At 41.9% G+C, this 17,444-nt stretch overlaps 1 protein-coding gene across 2 annotated transcripts in view; it reads left to right on the top strand.

Moving 5' to 3' along the window:
* vav3 (vav guanine nucleotide exchange factor 3) overlaps window positions 1–17,444 on the top strand; it is a 92,669-nt gene that overhangs the window by 7,471 nt on the left and 67,754 nt on the right. For both annotated transcript variants that reach the window (XM_019362926.2, XM_005461384.4), the window contains exon 2: window positions 11,269–11,385. In XM_019362926.2, coding sequence (XP_019218471.1) covers window positions 11,269–11,385 — 117 coding nt within the window. The remainder of the gene's footprint in view (window positions 1–11,268; window positions 11,386–17,444) is intronic.

Below are 17,444 nucleotides of genomic sequence, written 5' to 3'. Positions count from 1 at the left end.
AGGCGCATTAGCAAACAACAACTGCAGTTTTACCTTTTTTCCGAGCTCGGAAATGTCAGGATACTATCTGGAAGACAGTCGGGAGCTGCAGATGTACACATTGATGATACCAGCGTACAACCACCAGCCATGCTCATAACCTTTTACTGACAGGTTTACTGTTGTAGAAAGCCTGGAGCTGGGAGAGATGGGTGGAAATGAATGAAGCTGCATATATCTTTTGTGCACATGAGGGAGATACATTTTCGTACAAGCGTATGGACCCGGAATAGAAAAGCCATCTGCAGTTCATGAGATTATTGTCTTTTCCTGCAGGGACAGTAATGTGTAAGGTGCCCTGTGCTGACAGTGCGGAGGTGATGGATGGCCGTTGTCTGTCGGAAATGGGAATGTCCGCATTTGTGTAATGGAGACAGAGAGGGGGAGAGTCCCTGAAATAGATTAGGAGCTGTTGTGACTCAATACATGTATAACACAGCACATGCAGGTGATGAGGACAAGGGACAAGGTCAGTTAAAGGCCTGAAAGGTCGAATTAAAGGCTCTAATTTGCCAGAAATAAACCTTTGTGGAAGGTGGAAACGGACAAATGTTCAGTTTATCCTTCTAAATGTGCATCTTTTCACAGCGTGGTTCCAAAAATAGGCCCTGCACAAACCCATATCAGTCAAACCCCACTCGCCTGAATGGGCAGCGGCACACACACATGCACACGCACGGGTCAGACAGCCATTGACCTGGCTCTGTCAAGTAACACGGCAGAGTTGTTCACATTTTTTAACACAATCTTCCAAGAGGCAGAAAATAAGGGAGAGGAGGAAAGAGGAGGAGACGGAGGAGAGATGCTGTCTGCTCACCATTCACGCTTCAGTGTTTGCTCATTCAGTGTGTACGTTTTATTTAGTGCTTGACACAGTTTATATGACATTCAACTCTCCACTCTCCACAACCCTGACTCCTTTTAATCCTGCTGAGCCGGTCACAGTTGAGTTGAAACTGCTTGACCTGCGTTGCCGCAGCCACGAGGGTTCATATCTCACACAGTAACACTAATTCACTCGCCTTATCGTCAGGCGTGGGGGCAGGGGTAAGCTTTGTGTACATGTGGGGGTCATCTGGGTTAAAACCAGGATTTAATGGAAAATGGCTACCGAGTCACGTACTGGTGTTGTGGGGGAGGTAACAGGGTTTTTCCCCTCTTGCCTCTTTGTTGCCACAGAGAGGCTCGGGGAGCTGTACTGTAAGCCTGCGCCTGGCTCTTTTGTGTGGATGGGGAAATCAAAGCTCTTCAAAATGTCAGAAATGTCACGAGAAAGGCTTCCTGTCAGCTTCACTTCTTCCTGTGAATTCTCACTTTAAGTATCGGGGGAGCTGAGCGTGCAGTTTAGGGCGCCATTCACCTTCATGTATGTAAATGTCATCAGGTGACGCTGATGACATTTACATACATGAATTTCAAAACTCTGCTTGGGCAACATGACGATATTTGAATTACTGATCGTTCTGGCCTTTTTTTTAGGAGACATTAAATGCAATTGTGTGGTTTGGAGCACCTCTTATAAAAATTAAAGACTTGTGGACTTAAGCTTGAATCATTTGTTGTTTAGTTGCACAAAATCCAAAGAGGGCATCAACCATTTGTTTCATAATCTTGGTTGACTGTTTAGTACCAACTCAAAAAGTCTTGCAGTTCTTTAATGCTACAATAACGCTACACCAAACAGTGGAGTTAGAGACCGTCTGTGGCACAAACTCGGTTATTGCAATCAAATACAATGAATTTTCGATCTCACTGTCTTTGAAACAGTTGCTTCAACGACAGGATCGAGGTCTGCGACCACTTGGAGACCACTTGCAGTCTTCAGAACGACTTTGGTGGTAAAGGGGCAATAAGATGGAGTCTGATATGGGTTTGTTATTGAATGGGTTGACAATTGCATAATGCATAATCCAAAAATTAAAGCCTGTATTTATAAATTCGATGGTTTGCAGTTGCTTGCAAACCTTTGTCAGTCCCTCTGAGAGTCTTTACAGTATGTCAAAATTGGACCGTGATTGTTTGGAAATAGAATACCTCCCGCAAAGCGACCTGTGCAATCACCTTGCAATTGAAACCGGTCATCCAGACAAGTGTGTTGCACGCTCCACCTCTGTTTGCTGCAACTACTTGTAATCAGGTGCTGAAATGTGAAGAAAAGTAAATCATCAGCCAACCACCAATTTCTTTTGTAGTTTCCTGGGTGGTTGTGGACCTATTTTTACACTAGTGTGACTGAGGTTTGATTCGGTGATGGTTATTATTCTGTGTATTTAAAATGAAGCATTAATGTGTATTTGGTTTAGAAAGTTAACATGGCAACTTTTTTTAATCAAAATTATTATTGTTTACACATTCAGCAGACATGGAGTGAGATACTCAGTAACTAATTTGTGTTTCTGATTATCCGACAAGTTAAAAAGTGGCATTCACGTTCCTTTTTGCTATACTTTGTTCTCCACCAACCACTGAAGGAAATATCTGGCTCTTTGGCCATTTACGAGACATGTGCCTAATTTTTCTGTTTGTTTTTGCTGCTGGGAAGGTTGCATATAGTGCGGAACATCTACATTGAAAATAAGTGGCTGCTGCATCTGTGATTCAGGCTGATCAGATCAATGATCCTAAACAATCAGCTGAAAGAACCTGTAGAGTGACGGGGGTGTCAATAAAGCGATCACAGAAAACCAATGACATTCACGAACTTTTAACAATTTATTTTACCAGATAAACTTTTTTCAACTTTGAGGGAAGGGAGTGAAGTGACTACCAATGAGAGCGAAGGATATAGTTGATTAGATATGACAGGGTGGTAAAAACATTAGCGGGTTACCTAGGCGACAGGAACATGGACCATCTGCTCGTGACCAACCATCATCGACAGAGTGATGAATAATGACAAAGGTGATGACTTTTCATGTTTCTGCCATCATAAATTACCCTTTTTAAATTACACACTTTTCCATTCTTAATTCAAAATGAGCATTTAGCTTGAGTCATTCAGCTGGGAAAAACCTGCACATTCTCATTTTCTCTCACTCTCGTTGATACCATAATGCTTGTCCCTGACAATTACTCCGCATACTGAATGGAAGGATTAGCCGGAGCACCACATAGAGCTCCTGGACACACAGATGACTTTTAAACCTCACCACATCCAAAGGGAGTGGGAACCAATGAGCCTAGTAACATTACAAAAAAAAGCTGTCGATAAAGAGGTGATAAAGAAGTTGTCATTAACTAGCAGGGAATATTCAGAGTCACGAGTGAATGGGAAAATAATGGGGACTGAAACACTGCGTTGAATTTTATTGTAAAACAAAAGCAGTGCAGTTTTAGCGCACTTTAAAAAACGGGGTTACTGCTTTACATCAGAAAGAAAAGCAGCTGAATACTCGCTGATAATATTCTGCTAGGATGAGTAACATGATGAGCGTCTGGCTGGCTAGGCTGCCTGTTGTGATGATCCCAAGCCCAGGCAGAGAGAGAAAGGAGTGTTTTTGACAGTGTCAGCAGACCTCTGCCTGCCTCCCACCTCCCGTTTCCTGGTTACACAGCTGACAAAAGCTCCTACATGACATGGATGTGACCCGAGCGCTTGGATAGTGATATCTCACCCACCGGTTATGACTTAAGAGTCTTGGCAAAAGAGCTCCACAGATCAGGCCTGCGCACATGATGTAATTCACACCGGATACAATATCTGAGTGATGGAAAGTGGCAAGACAGTCAAACACGATACACCTAATGTATATATCTCCTCTACATTTCATGGTTTCCTCTATGCTATCCCATTTTGCTGTCAGCAAGCAGATGACATTTGGGGAGCTCTTACCTGAGAATTTGGATTCTTTGCACAAAGGCTTTGGGTCCCTCTGCAAAAGATGCTTTGTAATTAATTGATCATAAACAAGGTTTATGTGGGGCGATGGCCAAACGTCTGGCTGTATTTCATTGTGTATATCTATGAGAGAATGAGACCAGGATTTCATTAAGCAACACAATCCACACGGGGCCCATAAAAGGCTCCGGCTTGTTGCTATGGAGCTTAGGCTTGTATCAAGGAATACATGAGCAGAAACTGGATCCTTACTGTGGATACAGGGACATATCAAAAACACTACATTGATATACAGGATTTTTTATCTTTGACTTATATTCCACATGGTTGGTCTCAGAAATGAAATTCACATGTAAGATTTTTAAGCCCTCCATACATCAGTCTTGTACTGTGTAAACTATGCATTTTATCCAAACCTAACTGGCGCGTGTTTGGAGCTTCCTGCTGAGACTTCACAGCCTAATCTGTCTTTAATTCCTTGTTCTCCACAATGAAGCTGTTTGCTGTTTTCACTGAAGTACAGAAATAGGTGCGTGAACATTGTTGGATGCATCTGCCTTGGATGCGGTGCAGTTTCAGTGGGAACATATTTGAATTGAAGGGTTTTAAATAAAGCTACTGCTTGCCCTATTTCGTAAATACATGACAAAAACAAGCGTGTTTGATAAGGGTCGCTGCAGGGGACACCGTGTCACAATGTCACGGCATAAGTTTTACTTGCAAAACACGGTAAAATCTGTTTTGGGGGCTGGATGTGAGAGACATAAAACCCCAAAGATACTGCAAATGTTAACACTGTTTTAACAGCATTTTAAAGACTTTTTCCGTTTAACCAGGCTTACAGTTGGGGTCTGTGGGAAATGGAAAGACATAAAAGGAAAGCATCAAATAAATAAGACAAAGTACAAACTTCGAACGAGGCCTTATTTAGACTTCAGCAGGAAATCTTTGTAGAGCCTAGAACATAACCTACGTAAGTGGTCGACATCGTTGCTTTAATCTTTTGGTGGTGCATTATGGGTTAATTACCTTGTACTCCTGTCCTGGTGTTTTATATGCAGTACCAGGCAATAGAAACAATTAACACACTGATATTTTTAAAAAGCCTTTGTTGTAGTCAGAGTTTTTAGAGGCTAACATATTTCTCCCTCAAGGTTTTTCACTCTGTACATTACCTCAATTGATACAAGACAGACTAGTGACAATTGTTAAGTCACGAGCGAACAGGCCATTGACGATAGTTGCGGACTGTATTGACCCGATGTGTAGTTACATTGCACATAGTTTACGCTGTAGGTTGCGGTAAAGGTTTTCAGAGAGTTTTACGGTCTAGATGTAGCAACAATGTAGCTTTACAGCCAAAGGATCGATCCCCAGTGAGTGTAGTAGTAAAGGAAGTCCGTAATCTCAGGGGACTCTGTTTACTTAAACTATTTAATTCTTGGATCCTTCTAAAACATCTTTTTAGTTCATCTTCTCTACACATTTAGCTTCCACCTGCAAGCTAATGTTAGCTTGCGTGTGGGTTAGCTACAGATGCTAAAACCACTTTAAACTGGGATATTCTGAAGCTCTAAGTTTTTTTGGACTTCATGGGTTGAGCTGCTGATTTGTGAATCTTTTCTCACATTAGGGATTTTGGCCATGCCAGTATCTCCAGCTCTCAAGTCTGTTTTATGAGCTGTTTCGACGTTATGGCAAGGCACAATCTCTCCTTGTGCTTCCTGGATGAGGCTGCTGCCACTGGGAAATGTAGCTTCCACTGGTTGATGTTCTTGGTCTGTAAGGTTTAAGTGGTTCGACTCGTCATGTTAACATCCGCATGAATGCTGTAACTAAAGGTTTCCCAGCGGAAGATCGCGCTGAAACATGACTGATGTTATTCACCCCACCTGTCAGTGGTCTTAATGTTATGGCTGACGGGTGAATATCATCTCTTAATGGCAAATTCTGATTTTTTGAAATTTTCTTTTAGAACTCAGTCTCTCATTGGCCTGGACTTGGAGTCTGGATTCATATGTACGCACACACACGCACACACGCATGCACACACTGACACATAAGGCCTTCGATTCTTGCGCCCCAGAGAGTCACTAATGCAGAACAAAAGCTGCCAGTGGAACAGTTAGCGGTTGCCTCATCCCGCTCCACTCTTGTTAATACAATTCCCTCTTTGCTGTCTTCGGCTCAGTGCAGTAGAGAAGCTGTCTTTCATATAGCATGTCCTCTGTGAAGCTGCTTCCCTTAGATAATATAGTGAGGTCCTTTGGGACTCTCCAGAGACTCCAGGCAGACAAGATGTGCTTGTCTGATAAAAGAAAGTGATGTGTACAAGTGTAAACATTCAATATTATTCACTCAGTGCTTGCTTGCTGCTCTACTCTTATCTGGAGCTCGCTGGCTGGGGGCTTTTCTCTCTCTTGTGAAGCCATCTGTAAAGTGTAATTCAATTGCGGCAGAGAGGCATTTTATATTTGATGCATGGACATGCTCCGCACAGACAAATCTGATTCTGCGTCGTACCATGAGAGGGAAGGTGTGTCACGCATAACAGAGTAACGCTGACTCAATTAGTTTCTCAAAAGTTGCCATACATGATTGCAGTCAGGCCTAAAGGTATGGACTCATATATGCGGCCTGTTTAGCAAACAGGAAACAGCGAATGAAATCTGTTTCCTGCGAACCTGTTACCCAAGAAGAAAAAGAAGAAGACAGTCTCCTTTAAGATACTCAAATCTAAAAAAAGGACCTATGGAAAGATCGCGGCCTTTAAAAAAAAAGACTGTATTTCTACTAAAATGCTTCCACGCAATTAAACATGGCTGTCACCTAAAGTAACCGAGCGTTTCTGCCCCTAATTCAGATACTCCTGAGTTTTTTCAGACATTTTACAAAGCTGACAGTGCTGAGGGGCAATGAAGTTAGTCTATCTTACTTCTTTAGCTGCTGATATATACACAGCAGTGCAGTGCTTTGAGTTGTCTATATTCATTGTATACTCTGATCCCGTTGTCCTGGTTTGACCATAAGTCCTCATTGCTCAAATGCCCAAGCCGAAACCACACAGCCGTTCCTGTTGTGACTCTGTGTTGGCTGTGATATTGTGTTGTCTTTGTAACTGACGTGTAAGTATTGATTTACTGATAGTTCCATCATGTAAGTGTCATTTTGTCACGCAGCACGTCTAATAACGCTCGGATGTAAAGCAAACAAACAAACAAAAAATGTTCCCAGCAATTTGGTGCATAGTGGTGTGGCCAAAACCAGTACAAAATCAGAACTTTCGGAAACATCTCTTACATCAGCATCCTTTTTTTGTCTTCCATCCTGTATTAACTACAGGAAGGCTAAATCGCGGATGCTGCATGCTGGTTAAGCCCTGTGTGTTGACATCACCCCCCTTCACTCACTTAGTGCCAGCAGTTCTACGAAAACAGTGTTAAACGTCTTTTACTTAATACTTTAGACCTTTTCAGTGGTTCCACATAATATGGATAAACAGTTTCTGGACTGAACTCCATTAAGATCATTAGCAAAAGTTTTAAGCTGCAGATGAAGCAAAACACACTTGCATGCTCAGTAAATGACCTTGTTTATTAGTAGAGTTACTTATTGATCATTTGATTCAATTTTCATGTGTCAACGTGCACACTCAGCTGTAATTAAGCTCTAATGGTATAAGGCTGAGAAAGAGTTTCTTTTCATCTTCATTAGTGTATTTGCATTGTGCTAATAACCTTGTTGCCTAGTATGGAAAATAGACAGTCTGTGCTCACCAGAAAAATTAATATAGTGGCAGATTTTAAAGGGAAATCCTCAGATCCTCAGTTAGGTCCTCGGAAGAGACAAATCTCCATTAGGCTGCATCAGGCAGAGCCAAATCAAACATGCTATGGGTACACCTTGTAAATAAATGAGCAGCTGAAAGTAGCTTTAGAGTATTCAATAAACAAAAGGGTAAAAAAGAGATGGGAGAAACACCCTTCATCGATCTAACTAGTGTTGATTTTGCATAGTTTGTCCACAAGAGGGCACTCTACAGTCTCCCTGTTGGCAACACAACCATGAAACAATGGTTTCAGATGTTTCAGATGTCTGTTACACTTTGTTGATATCCAGTAGAGCCCAACAGATATAGAATTTTTAAGAACAATACCGATATTTGGTGATTTTGCAATGTGATATTTCGATATATGAGCCAATAATACTTTCCCATACACATGATACATAAACGGATTTCCCTAACATTTACTATGTACGGTTATTTACTTGTTCATACTCTGTTTGAATCAGCTGGTTGTTGTATTTGTGGCGTTCCACACATGTTGCCAACTGGGAAATTGCCCTCTAGTGGACATATGCAACATCAACCCATCTCCCATGTTTTCTTTACTTTTTTATATAGATGTATAGGTATATGTATACATATATATATACACATATATACATATATATATATATATATGTATATATGTATATATATATATATATATATATAGGGGTGCAACGATACACAAAATTCATGGTTTGGTTTGGTTCGATACTTTGGTGTCACGGTTCAATATTTTTTCGATACAAAAAAATGTTCATGCCTTTTTAATTTGTCATTTATTAAAATTATAAATATATAATTTAACTCAAAAGTACAGTTTTTAAATTTAATGTTGCTAAAACAACAAAATAATAAAAGAAAAAATCTATCTAAACGAGAAATCACTCATCTTTGGAAAAGAGAGTTTATTACAGAGAAATGGCTCTTTCCAAAATAAAAGCTATACTATACGCTTCTTCTGGGGTATATTCTCAGCAGCATATTAAACATATCAGGTCCCCATAAGGAGACTCATGTGCTAACAGCTGTCTAAATGACTCAGGTAAAGTTTGTAGCATGCGTGCTTGTTGTTTTTGTCTGCTTCCACTTGCCTTTGCACTAGGATGATGTCGGCATAAATGTGCAGTCATATTCGTTTTTCCCACTAGTGCTGTCACCGTTAATCTCGTTAAAATGACGTTAACGCCATAATGTGGTAAATCTCCGTTAACAAGTTACGGCGGATCGCCCCGTGCGTGGGGCTGGACAGCGTCAACACGTTAACGAGCTAACTGAGCTAACGCACTAGTTCCCACCAATGTAACTGAGCATTGCGTGGCACATCCGACATACTGTTTTACTTTTGTCCATGACGCGCTTACCATCAGGGTCATGCTTCACATGAAAACCAAAATAGTTCCAAACGCCAGATCTGAAAGAGGGTGGGGGAGGTTCAATTTCGGGTAGCGTTGAGGCAGTGGCCATGTTGCAACGAGCTTAACTTCTGTCTCGCTAGCTTGCGCTGCGCTCAGTGGATCTGCGCTTGACAGTGCAGCCTAGGCGGAGTAGTCGAACGCAGATCCACTGAGCTCTCAACACAGACAGCATCGTCAGAAGAAAAGTTGATGAAATGAATTAAGAATTTTGTATTGCTCGATACATATGCGTACCGAACCAAAAGCATTGTATTGAACGGTTCAATACCAATACATGTATTCTTGCACCCCTAATACATATATATGTGTGTGTGTGTGTGTGTGAAGAGACAAATCTCTGTTAGGCTGCATCAGGAAGAGCCAAATCAAACATGCTATGGGTACACCTTGTGAATAAAAGAGCGTTAGGGCTGTGTTAGGGCTGTCAGTGCTAATGCGGCGTTAACATGGTGTTAATGCAGCTAAAATTCGGCTTAAATGCGGCTTAAATGCATTAACTCCACCATCACGATTAATGCGATTAAAATCTTTAACGCACTCAACCCATCTGGAGCGCAGAATGGACAAACTTTGGACAAACTACCCGAAATGTGTTGACAGAGACATTTCAGGGATTTTGAGTCAGTCTGCGCTCCAGATGGGTTAATTGTTAATCGCGTTAGCCGTGATGATGCTGTTAACGCGTTTTAGCCACATTAACGTGTTAACGCCGAGTAACCCCTTACACGGATTGATCTGCGTTAACTTGTTAATGCGGATTAGCCTATTTTAATGCGTTAAGGCAGATCAGTCTGGGTTAACGCTGACTAATATATATAGAGATAAATTTATATAGATAAATCTATTTACCAATATAAATGCCGATACTGATAGATTGGCAAATAGCGAATATTAGCTGATAATATTTACCCACCAATAAATATCGTCTGGCTCCAATAGCTAGTGCCAATACCAATATATGTTTCTGTTTCCTTCAGTTTTTGTACTTATTTACTTCCAACTTTATACCAGGGAAACGATAAACCTTCAGTTTAAAAATAACTTAGCTAGTGTAACGTCTTTCAGCTCTTTCTCAAACTATCTTTGAGAAACTGATTTAACGCAGCACATTGTATAAAGCTGAAATGGAGGCTGAACATAAACACACCACAACAGTATATACAGATGGACTTGCCTGTGCGCCCAATATTGTCAAATGTACAAGAGTTATATAGCTATGTATTAATGTTAGTAATGTGCTTTTGAATTTGGAAATGCAGCAACTATAACCAGCCAGCTTGTATGTTTGGTGATTGTTAATGAGCTGTGTTTGAAGCGTTGCTCTTTAAATTGTATGTGATTTAGCCAGTTTCTCTTGGCTTCATGGCCTCATTTCAACTTGATGCTCTTGTGCAGCAATTTGCTGAAGATAAACATCACAATCATAACTTTATGGAGATCTGAAGGCATGAAGACATGAAAGAGATGAGGATAGAAAAAAAAACAAGGTTTTGAGTGTGGGCTCGGACTGTGGGGAGACATCGCTTTCTGATTTGTGTATGTGTATCTCCATGAAGTCAGCCGGAGAGGACACCAGGATGCAGCAGTCGAAAGATTAATTGAATGAGTTTTGACTCAGTTTAGATTGTGAGATCCAGATAATGCAATGACATAATTAGTGTATACATGTAGCACGTGCAGTTAGCCAGCTATTCAACTGACAAGTCAATAATAAGGATGTTCCTTAAAATTTCTGCTTCATTTACATGAAACATAGCAGAGACGATGTACTGTATGGGGAGGAGTAACCAAGATCTTTCTCTCCCTGCTGTGTTGAATTATCTTTTCCTTTATTATGCAGCCCCCCACTGCCTTATTTCAACAGCAGATACATCATATTAGTGAAACACGATGCCTTTAAGCACAGCTTCCTCCCTCTTTCAGAGCTGTGGCCCTCCATTGTCCTAAGCTGTGTGGCCTGATTTGACAGCGAGAGTGAAAGCTGTCAAGTACTATCCAAAAAGCAGAAACTGTACAGTGATGTCAGCAAAGACATGCGCACAGACACGCAGCCATTTGGAAAGAAAAGTGAAACATCACAATACTGCCTGTAAATGTATTGTCCTGCCACTGATACATGAACCTTTTCTGTCTCCCTGACACAGTTCCTGTGCCTGAAGAACATCAGGACGTTCCTGGCAGCGTGCAGCGACGTCTTTGGCATGAAGAAAAGTGAGCTCTTCGAGGCCTTTGACCTCTTTGACGTCAGGGACTTTGGAAAGGTAAGGCACGGCTGCTACAGGCCCGATAAAGAACGAGACGGAGGCTTTGGCATCCACAGCCTGCATCCACCCTCGCTGTGTGCGCCAGCTGTCCCCAAAGACTGTTCTGAATTAGTCAAATGTGCTGTTACACCCACTTTTGCTTTTGTCTTTAAGTCACGGAACTTGGAGCTACATTTTTATTAGTCTTTCAACGATTTCTTTCTTAAAAGGCAGACTTGGTCGTCGTGAGAGCATCTGAAGTGTAATTAGAAGACACCGGTTTTCCCGTCACAGGTGCTAATAAATGCAGTCTGAGGCCACAGTTTGGCTTGCTTCACACTCCCAAATCACGAGCTAAAGCTGAAGTCAGCAACATGACCCAGCACTTTAATCGCTTCCTCTCATTAAAGAAAAAAGTCAGCGTGCAGACATTACGAGGGGTTAAACATCTGGCCTCCGGTTCATTACTTTGATAGGGCTCTCAGTCTTCACTCGCTGGGCTGTGGAAGCGTCTGCGGCTCTCCGGCAGCCCTCTGGAAGTCCCCGGGAGGTTGATTTAGAAATACCAGGCTTGAGCAGAAAGAGGGTGCTGCTGCATTTTGGTGCACATGATGTGTTTACAAGATGACAGGGTCATAAATCCAGAGCTTAAAATGTGTGTGTGTGAGAGCGAAAGATTGAAGAACATCGATAGGAATGAAAAATTACTCTGAAACAATAACTACTGGAGCACTGCAAGCTCACTGGTCAGGTGGCAACACTTGAGAGATAAAAGTTGAAATGGGGTACTTCAGAAGAGCAGAGCAACAACACTCTGTTTCAGCTACACTTTCACAGCTCTCTTTGATTTATTGGAACATAATGAAGATCTTCCCCATCTTCTCTCTAGCTTTTTTTTAAACTGGTGTACTAAACTGAATTAAGTAGCTGAGAAAATTAAGCCATCCATTCATTTAGTCAGTTATAATTAAAAGACATTTGGACTGAGGCATGTTCCTTTCTTTATTTTCTGGTTCCAGTTCTGTGTTAACCAGATAAGATTTGGTGGCAGATCCATGCTAGCTGTTTTGTTTCTATTCTTTATCCTGTGTTAGCTAGCTACAGCAATGTGAAAGAGAATGTTTTCACAGGATTGTATAAAGTCCTGTGTACCCTTACTAACTCCAAAGGAATTAAGAGGTTAAGTAGTAGTCAGGGGCTGCTAATGTACTCGATTAACTGATCATCAACGAGTGTGAGCACATCTATAAAGCAGTCTTGGCAGTTTGTTGGTCATCACCCGTCATTGTGTGTGTTAACACAATGTCACAATCTTTGCAGGAATGGACGTCCCAGTAGAGTCGCGGACTCGCCATAAAGTCAGAGCCTCGTGTTCATGACAGTACAGTTAGAAAAAGACCCAACAGGGATGGCTTGCTTTGGAAGATGACCAAGAAAAAGCCTCTTCTCTCTATAAAGAACGTGGCAGTGCAGCTTAGGTTTGCAAATCAAAATCTGAACAAACCTCACGACTTCTGTAACAACATCCTTTATTCAAATGAGACTGAAGTGGGGATATTTGGCCATGATGATGTATAAGCACCACATTTGGTAAATGAATGGCCTCAAACCCCAATGAGCTGAAGCAATGCTGTAACGAGTGGGTCGTGTTCCCCCCAGGATGATGTACAAACTCATGTAGAAAACTTCTTGCTACTAAAGGTGGTTCTACCAGCTATTGAATCATGGGATGTTGTTTTTTACAATACTGTATAGAGTCCTGTGACTATATTTCACATGACTATATTTGGGTAGAAGCTTTCAAACAGGAAATTAACATGTTCTCACATAGAAGAATTTACATAGAATTTACTTTTTTGATATTGGCCACATTTACCACCTGCTACTATTTATTTGGAAGTAGTACATGAGGTAGAGCTTTTGTTTTTGGTGCATGGTTACAGTTTCAATGGCTTACAGACATTTCCATGTGAACTTGTCAGTGAGAGACTGATAGAGTCACATAGAAAACAATAAGTTCAGGGTGTTGCTGCTGGAGAATCATTCTGGTGTCTGATTTTTCTCCACTGATTTCAGTTGTTGGAGGGAGAACTTTGATGATTCTTGAGTGAATCCCACATTGCCCTGAGTGACTCTACCGTCTCTGAAATTAGACTGGAAGCTGGTTGGTAATCCTCGCTCGGCTGGCTCCGCAGAGGCTAATGGAGCGAGGCGGGCAGGGGATGAGCGAAGCTGCCATTTACGTGCAGTTCAAAAAGACTTTTTCTGTTTTTTTAAATTTTATTTTATTTTTTTGTTGTTTTAAAAATAGCTGCCGGCTTGCTTCTGAATAAAACATCAGCCGGTCTGGCTTATAGACTTAGATATAGAGTCTGTGCTGGGAATATCTCTGTCTGCTTCAGCAGTCGCACTGTGTAATCTTAAAGGTATTAAAGTCCTTGACTCTGCTACCTTAGAAGCTGGGAAGGAGCATTAAAGGGAGAAATCCTTAGAAAACATGACCAGACTAGGAAAATCAAGGGTGCGTTTAATTTATAAAACTACATCTGTCTAACTGCTTTTGAAATTTGAACTCGCCTCGCCACAGCGCCGTGATATCAGCAAGTCACAGAGACAAAAGCAGCAGGTCTGTCTGCAGACCTTTCTGTTCGGTGCAAGAACATCTGGTTTGAACATCTGTCTTGTAGACACACGAGGGCTTGTGGGTTCTGCAGGGAGAACAGAAACTTGGATGTGCAGGCCGTGCACACACTGACACACACCTGGCTGACAGAGAGGAAGAGCGAGAGGGCTCCAGAGTTGATCTGTGTGCGATATTTAGGGCAATAGAGCCACAATATATCCTCTTACTGATTTATCTGTGGAAGTGTTTGGCAGCGTGGGCGAAGAATCCACAACGTGTGTTTCACTGTAGGGGTTACAGTCATTTTACCATACTGTATGTCCACTGAATGTAAAACAATACAATGCGTAGCTATTACATGGGTGTAATCAGTGTAATATCTTCATCCTGAAGCTTATGTGCCCCAGATGACATCACTAGCCTGATTATGTTACAGCACATCTGAACACACATACTGAAACAATATTATTTTGTCTCCAAGCTCTCTTGTGTGCTAAGATGTGCACAAAATGTATGGGCTTTTAAAAAGACCTTTTCCTTACATATCATAGGAAAAATGTGCCATCGTGTGCTTAGTGTGCAAGTTTTACATGTTAGGAAAGTTTTGGATGAATGAAAACACATACTGCCATCATCATCTCTGTCAGTGCCTGACTAATTGTCTCACTTCTATTTTATTGCTAATTCCAACTTGTTTTTTTTTTAAATAGAATCAAAGTGCTGACGGGATCTTTCCATGCTCACAGAGTCACATGGTGGGCAGTTTATCACAACTTGGAAACAATGACTCGCTTTTTTTTCTCAGCTTCAGTTTTTACACACAGGAAACAAGATCATGCAAAAACCAGTAGCTTAAGAAGTGCTGGCTAGTTGATTTTTGTTTCCAGTCTTTAAAGAGTATTGCGCTGACCAAGCTTTTTTGGTGGTGTGGTCATCTGGATGACTGGTGGATGCTCAGGCCTCCACCCCTGTGTAGTAACCCTCCATTATGTACTGTATTCCATTTTCTACAGCTTTGCATGTGCCAGAAGATGCCACACCTGCATATTGTTAGCTGTGTGTCATGTAAATCATCTGGTGATGAGTGACTACTCTTGCATGCTGTTGTTTTTGCAGCTGCGCCTGACTCATTCATCTGCTTCCAGATCCCTGCGTATTCATAGCGCATTCTAGTTTCATTAATCAGGCAAGGGTTTCCAGGTTTCCACAGTCCTACAGTTATCTGTTTTGATTTCGTAGATGCTAAGTTTGAGTATATCAGCAAGAGGTTAAAACGGAGCAGGTATCCAGTCAGGGATCAGCCTCTAACACAGCGGTCCCCAACCCCCGGGCCACGGACCCGTTCGGTACCGGGCCGCGAGAGTTGAGGTTCGGGTGTGAAATTCATGGTTTTCGGGGTTTTTATCGGTTTTTATCGTCTTTATCGCTAACTCGGTTTTCCTGGGTCTTTTCCCGTGTGTTATGAATAAATCTTCTTTTTTTGTTACTGGTACTGGTTTTATTTTGTTGTATTTATCTGTGACACCTTAAAGGCTGTGATAATATTGTTGGACATAAACCGGTCCGTGGCGCAAAAAAGGTTTGGGACCGCTGCTCTAGCAGTGGCTTTCTAGCTTTTCTTTCTTTTTCAAATAGAATATGATGTGGATTATTTGGGTTATTTAGTTTTTTTGTTCTTTTTGTTTTTGGATGGGGTGTCTAAAAGGAGTCTGGACCCTTGAAAGCAACTGTCCTTCTCGGAGGAAAGCAGGGAGATAGGGGTTATTGATTGCTGTCTTCCTCCTCAGTTGACTGTGATAAATTTAACTGTGGAAATCCACTAAAGCCTGATGCATCTCCTGACCAGCCCCCCCATCATTTCTCCCTCTCTGTCTATTTCCTTTGTCCTTCAGCTGTACTGCTGATCACTGTGGTCAGATATCATATGTCTAATGGATACTCGGGCTGTATCTTTGCACCACAGGGCTGAGCTGCAGGAACAGTGAGTCGCAACTGCTTCGGAGACACATTTTAAAGGCTACAATTAGGTTATGATCAGAGTAATTGCTGGTCATTATTTTGTCCTCCACCCCAGATATGGTAGAGATTCCTCGCAGGTTGTTGCTAACATCTTTCCAGCATGGCGTTGGAGGTTGGTGGTGTCGTAGGTGTCAGTCGATTAAACCTGCAATTAAACTCTCAGCCTTGTGGAGCAGTGAACCCACCTACAACAGACTAATTAGTCTGGCTTTGAAAGTGTAGCCTTCTCTCCCATCATGGTGTAATGGCTTTTTCTGCTTTGTGACAACACAACAAAAGGTTACAAAGATGTCAGTAACACAGAAAGGAGCTCGGTTTATGGCTGTTTTGTGTGTTTTTTTAATGCTAAACGAGGCCTTCAGAAAGAGAAGCCGGTCCAAACCTCTGCAAAAGCAATTAATCTGATTTTATTGGCAGGCGGCTCGAGACCACAGCTTTCTGTGGTGGACATTTCAACTTACAGAATGCATGTGCAAGCCTTAACTTTATAAATCACTGCATTCCAGTTGCATTGTGCATGCTGGCTGACTGGCACATCTACTTTTAATGGAGCCGCAAAATTTATACGCCTTCGGCTCTTGGTGTGCAGATCTGTGTACGTGGCTCGCTGTAATTAGCTCAGGGATGCAAGGGTGTCATCCACAAATATCTGAAACTTCACACAGGTGAATGGCTCAAGGACTCAAACATTTTAACCACTGAGTATAAAGTGTTCTTGTTGTAAATGCTGTTTGCTATCACCCTACATCCCTTTGACTTCAGTGGATGTTCCAGAGAATTCTCCACAGTCTTGTTACCAGAGAAATGTTGGCCATTCAGTGGTTTTTGTTTACCTTGAGTTCCAGCATGTGTGAAAAAGCTTCCTTGGTTCACTTGCTCTGCACTTGGGTTTAAAGTCAACCCCAAAACAATTTGACAGAACCTGCTGAAAGCTCTGTGGATAATTCATGGACTCCCGGTGACTGACTGCACGGCAGCTGATTTCACTGGAAACACACTTCTCATAACAACTGGTTTCTTCAAGCATGAGCGCGTGCACTTGTGCAAAAAACAGAAAACCCATCATGCACACACACACACACACACCAACCGCCCGAGCTCAGTCGTGTCTTTCTGAAGATTACTTGGCCAGACCCTCCAAGGCCCCCCCCCCGGCTGCAGGAATGGATTGTCTCTTTGATTGTTTCAGGGTGTCAAAGAAAAAAACTTCTTTGATGATTGTGGACATCTGTTGGAGCTCTCCATGTGAGCTGAGTTGAAGTCTTAGCTTGTGGCAACCATCACCTTACTCTGTGCAAACACAAACGGAGCTGAAGAGTAGGCTGTCATGGGAACTCGGGATCTTTTGGTTATGGATTTGTGAGCTGCAGACAACATACGCCTTATTTGTTGCTCTATCCAATTTATGCATTGCACATTTTTCCTTGGATTACAT

This window comes from Oreochromis niloticus, linkage group LG9, assembly GCF_001858045.2.
Source record: "Oreochromis niloticus isolate F11D_XX linkage group LG9, O_niloticus_UMD_NMBU, whole genome shotgun sequence".
Taxonomy (NCBI): Eukaryota; Metazoa; Chordata; class Actinopteri; order Cichliformes; family Cichlidae; genus Oreochromis; species Oreochromis niloticus.
This window is presented reverse-complemented; position numbering and strand designations above follow the sequence as displayed.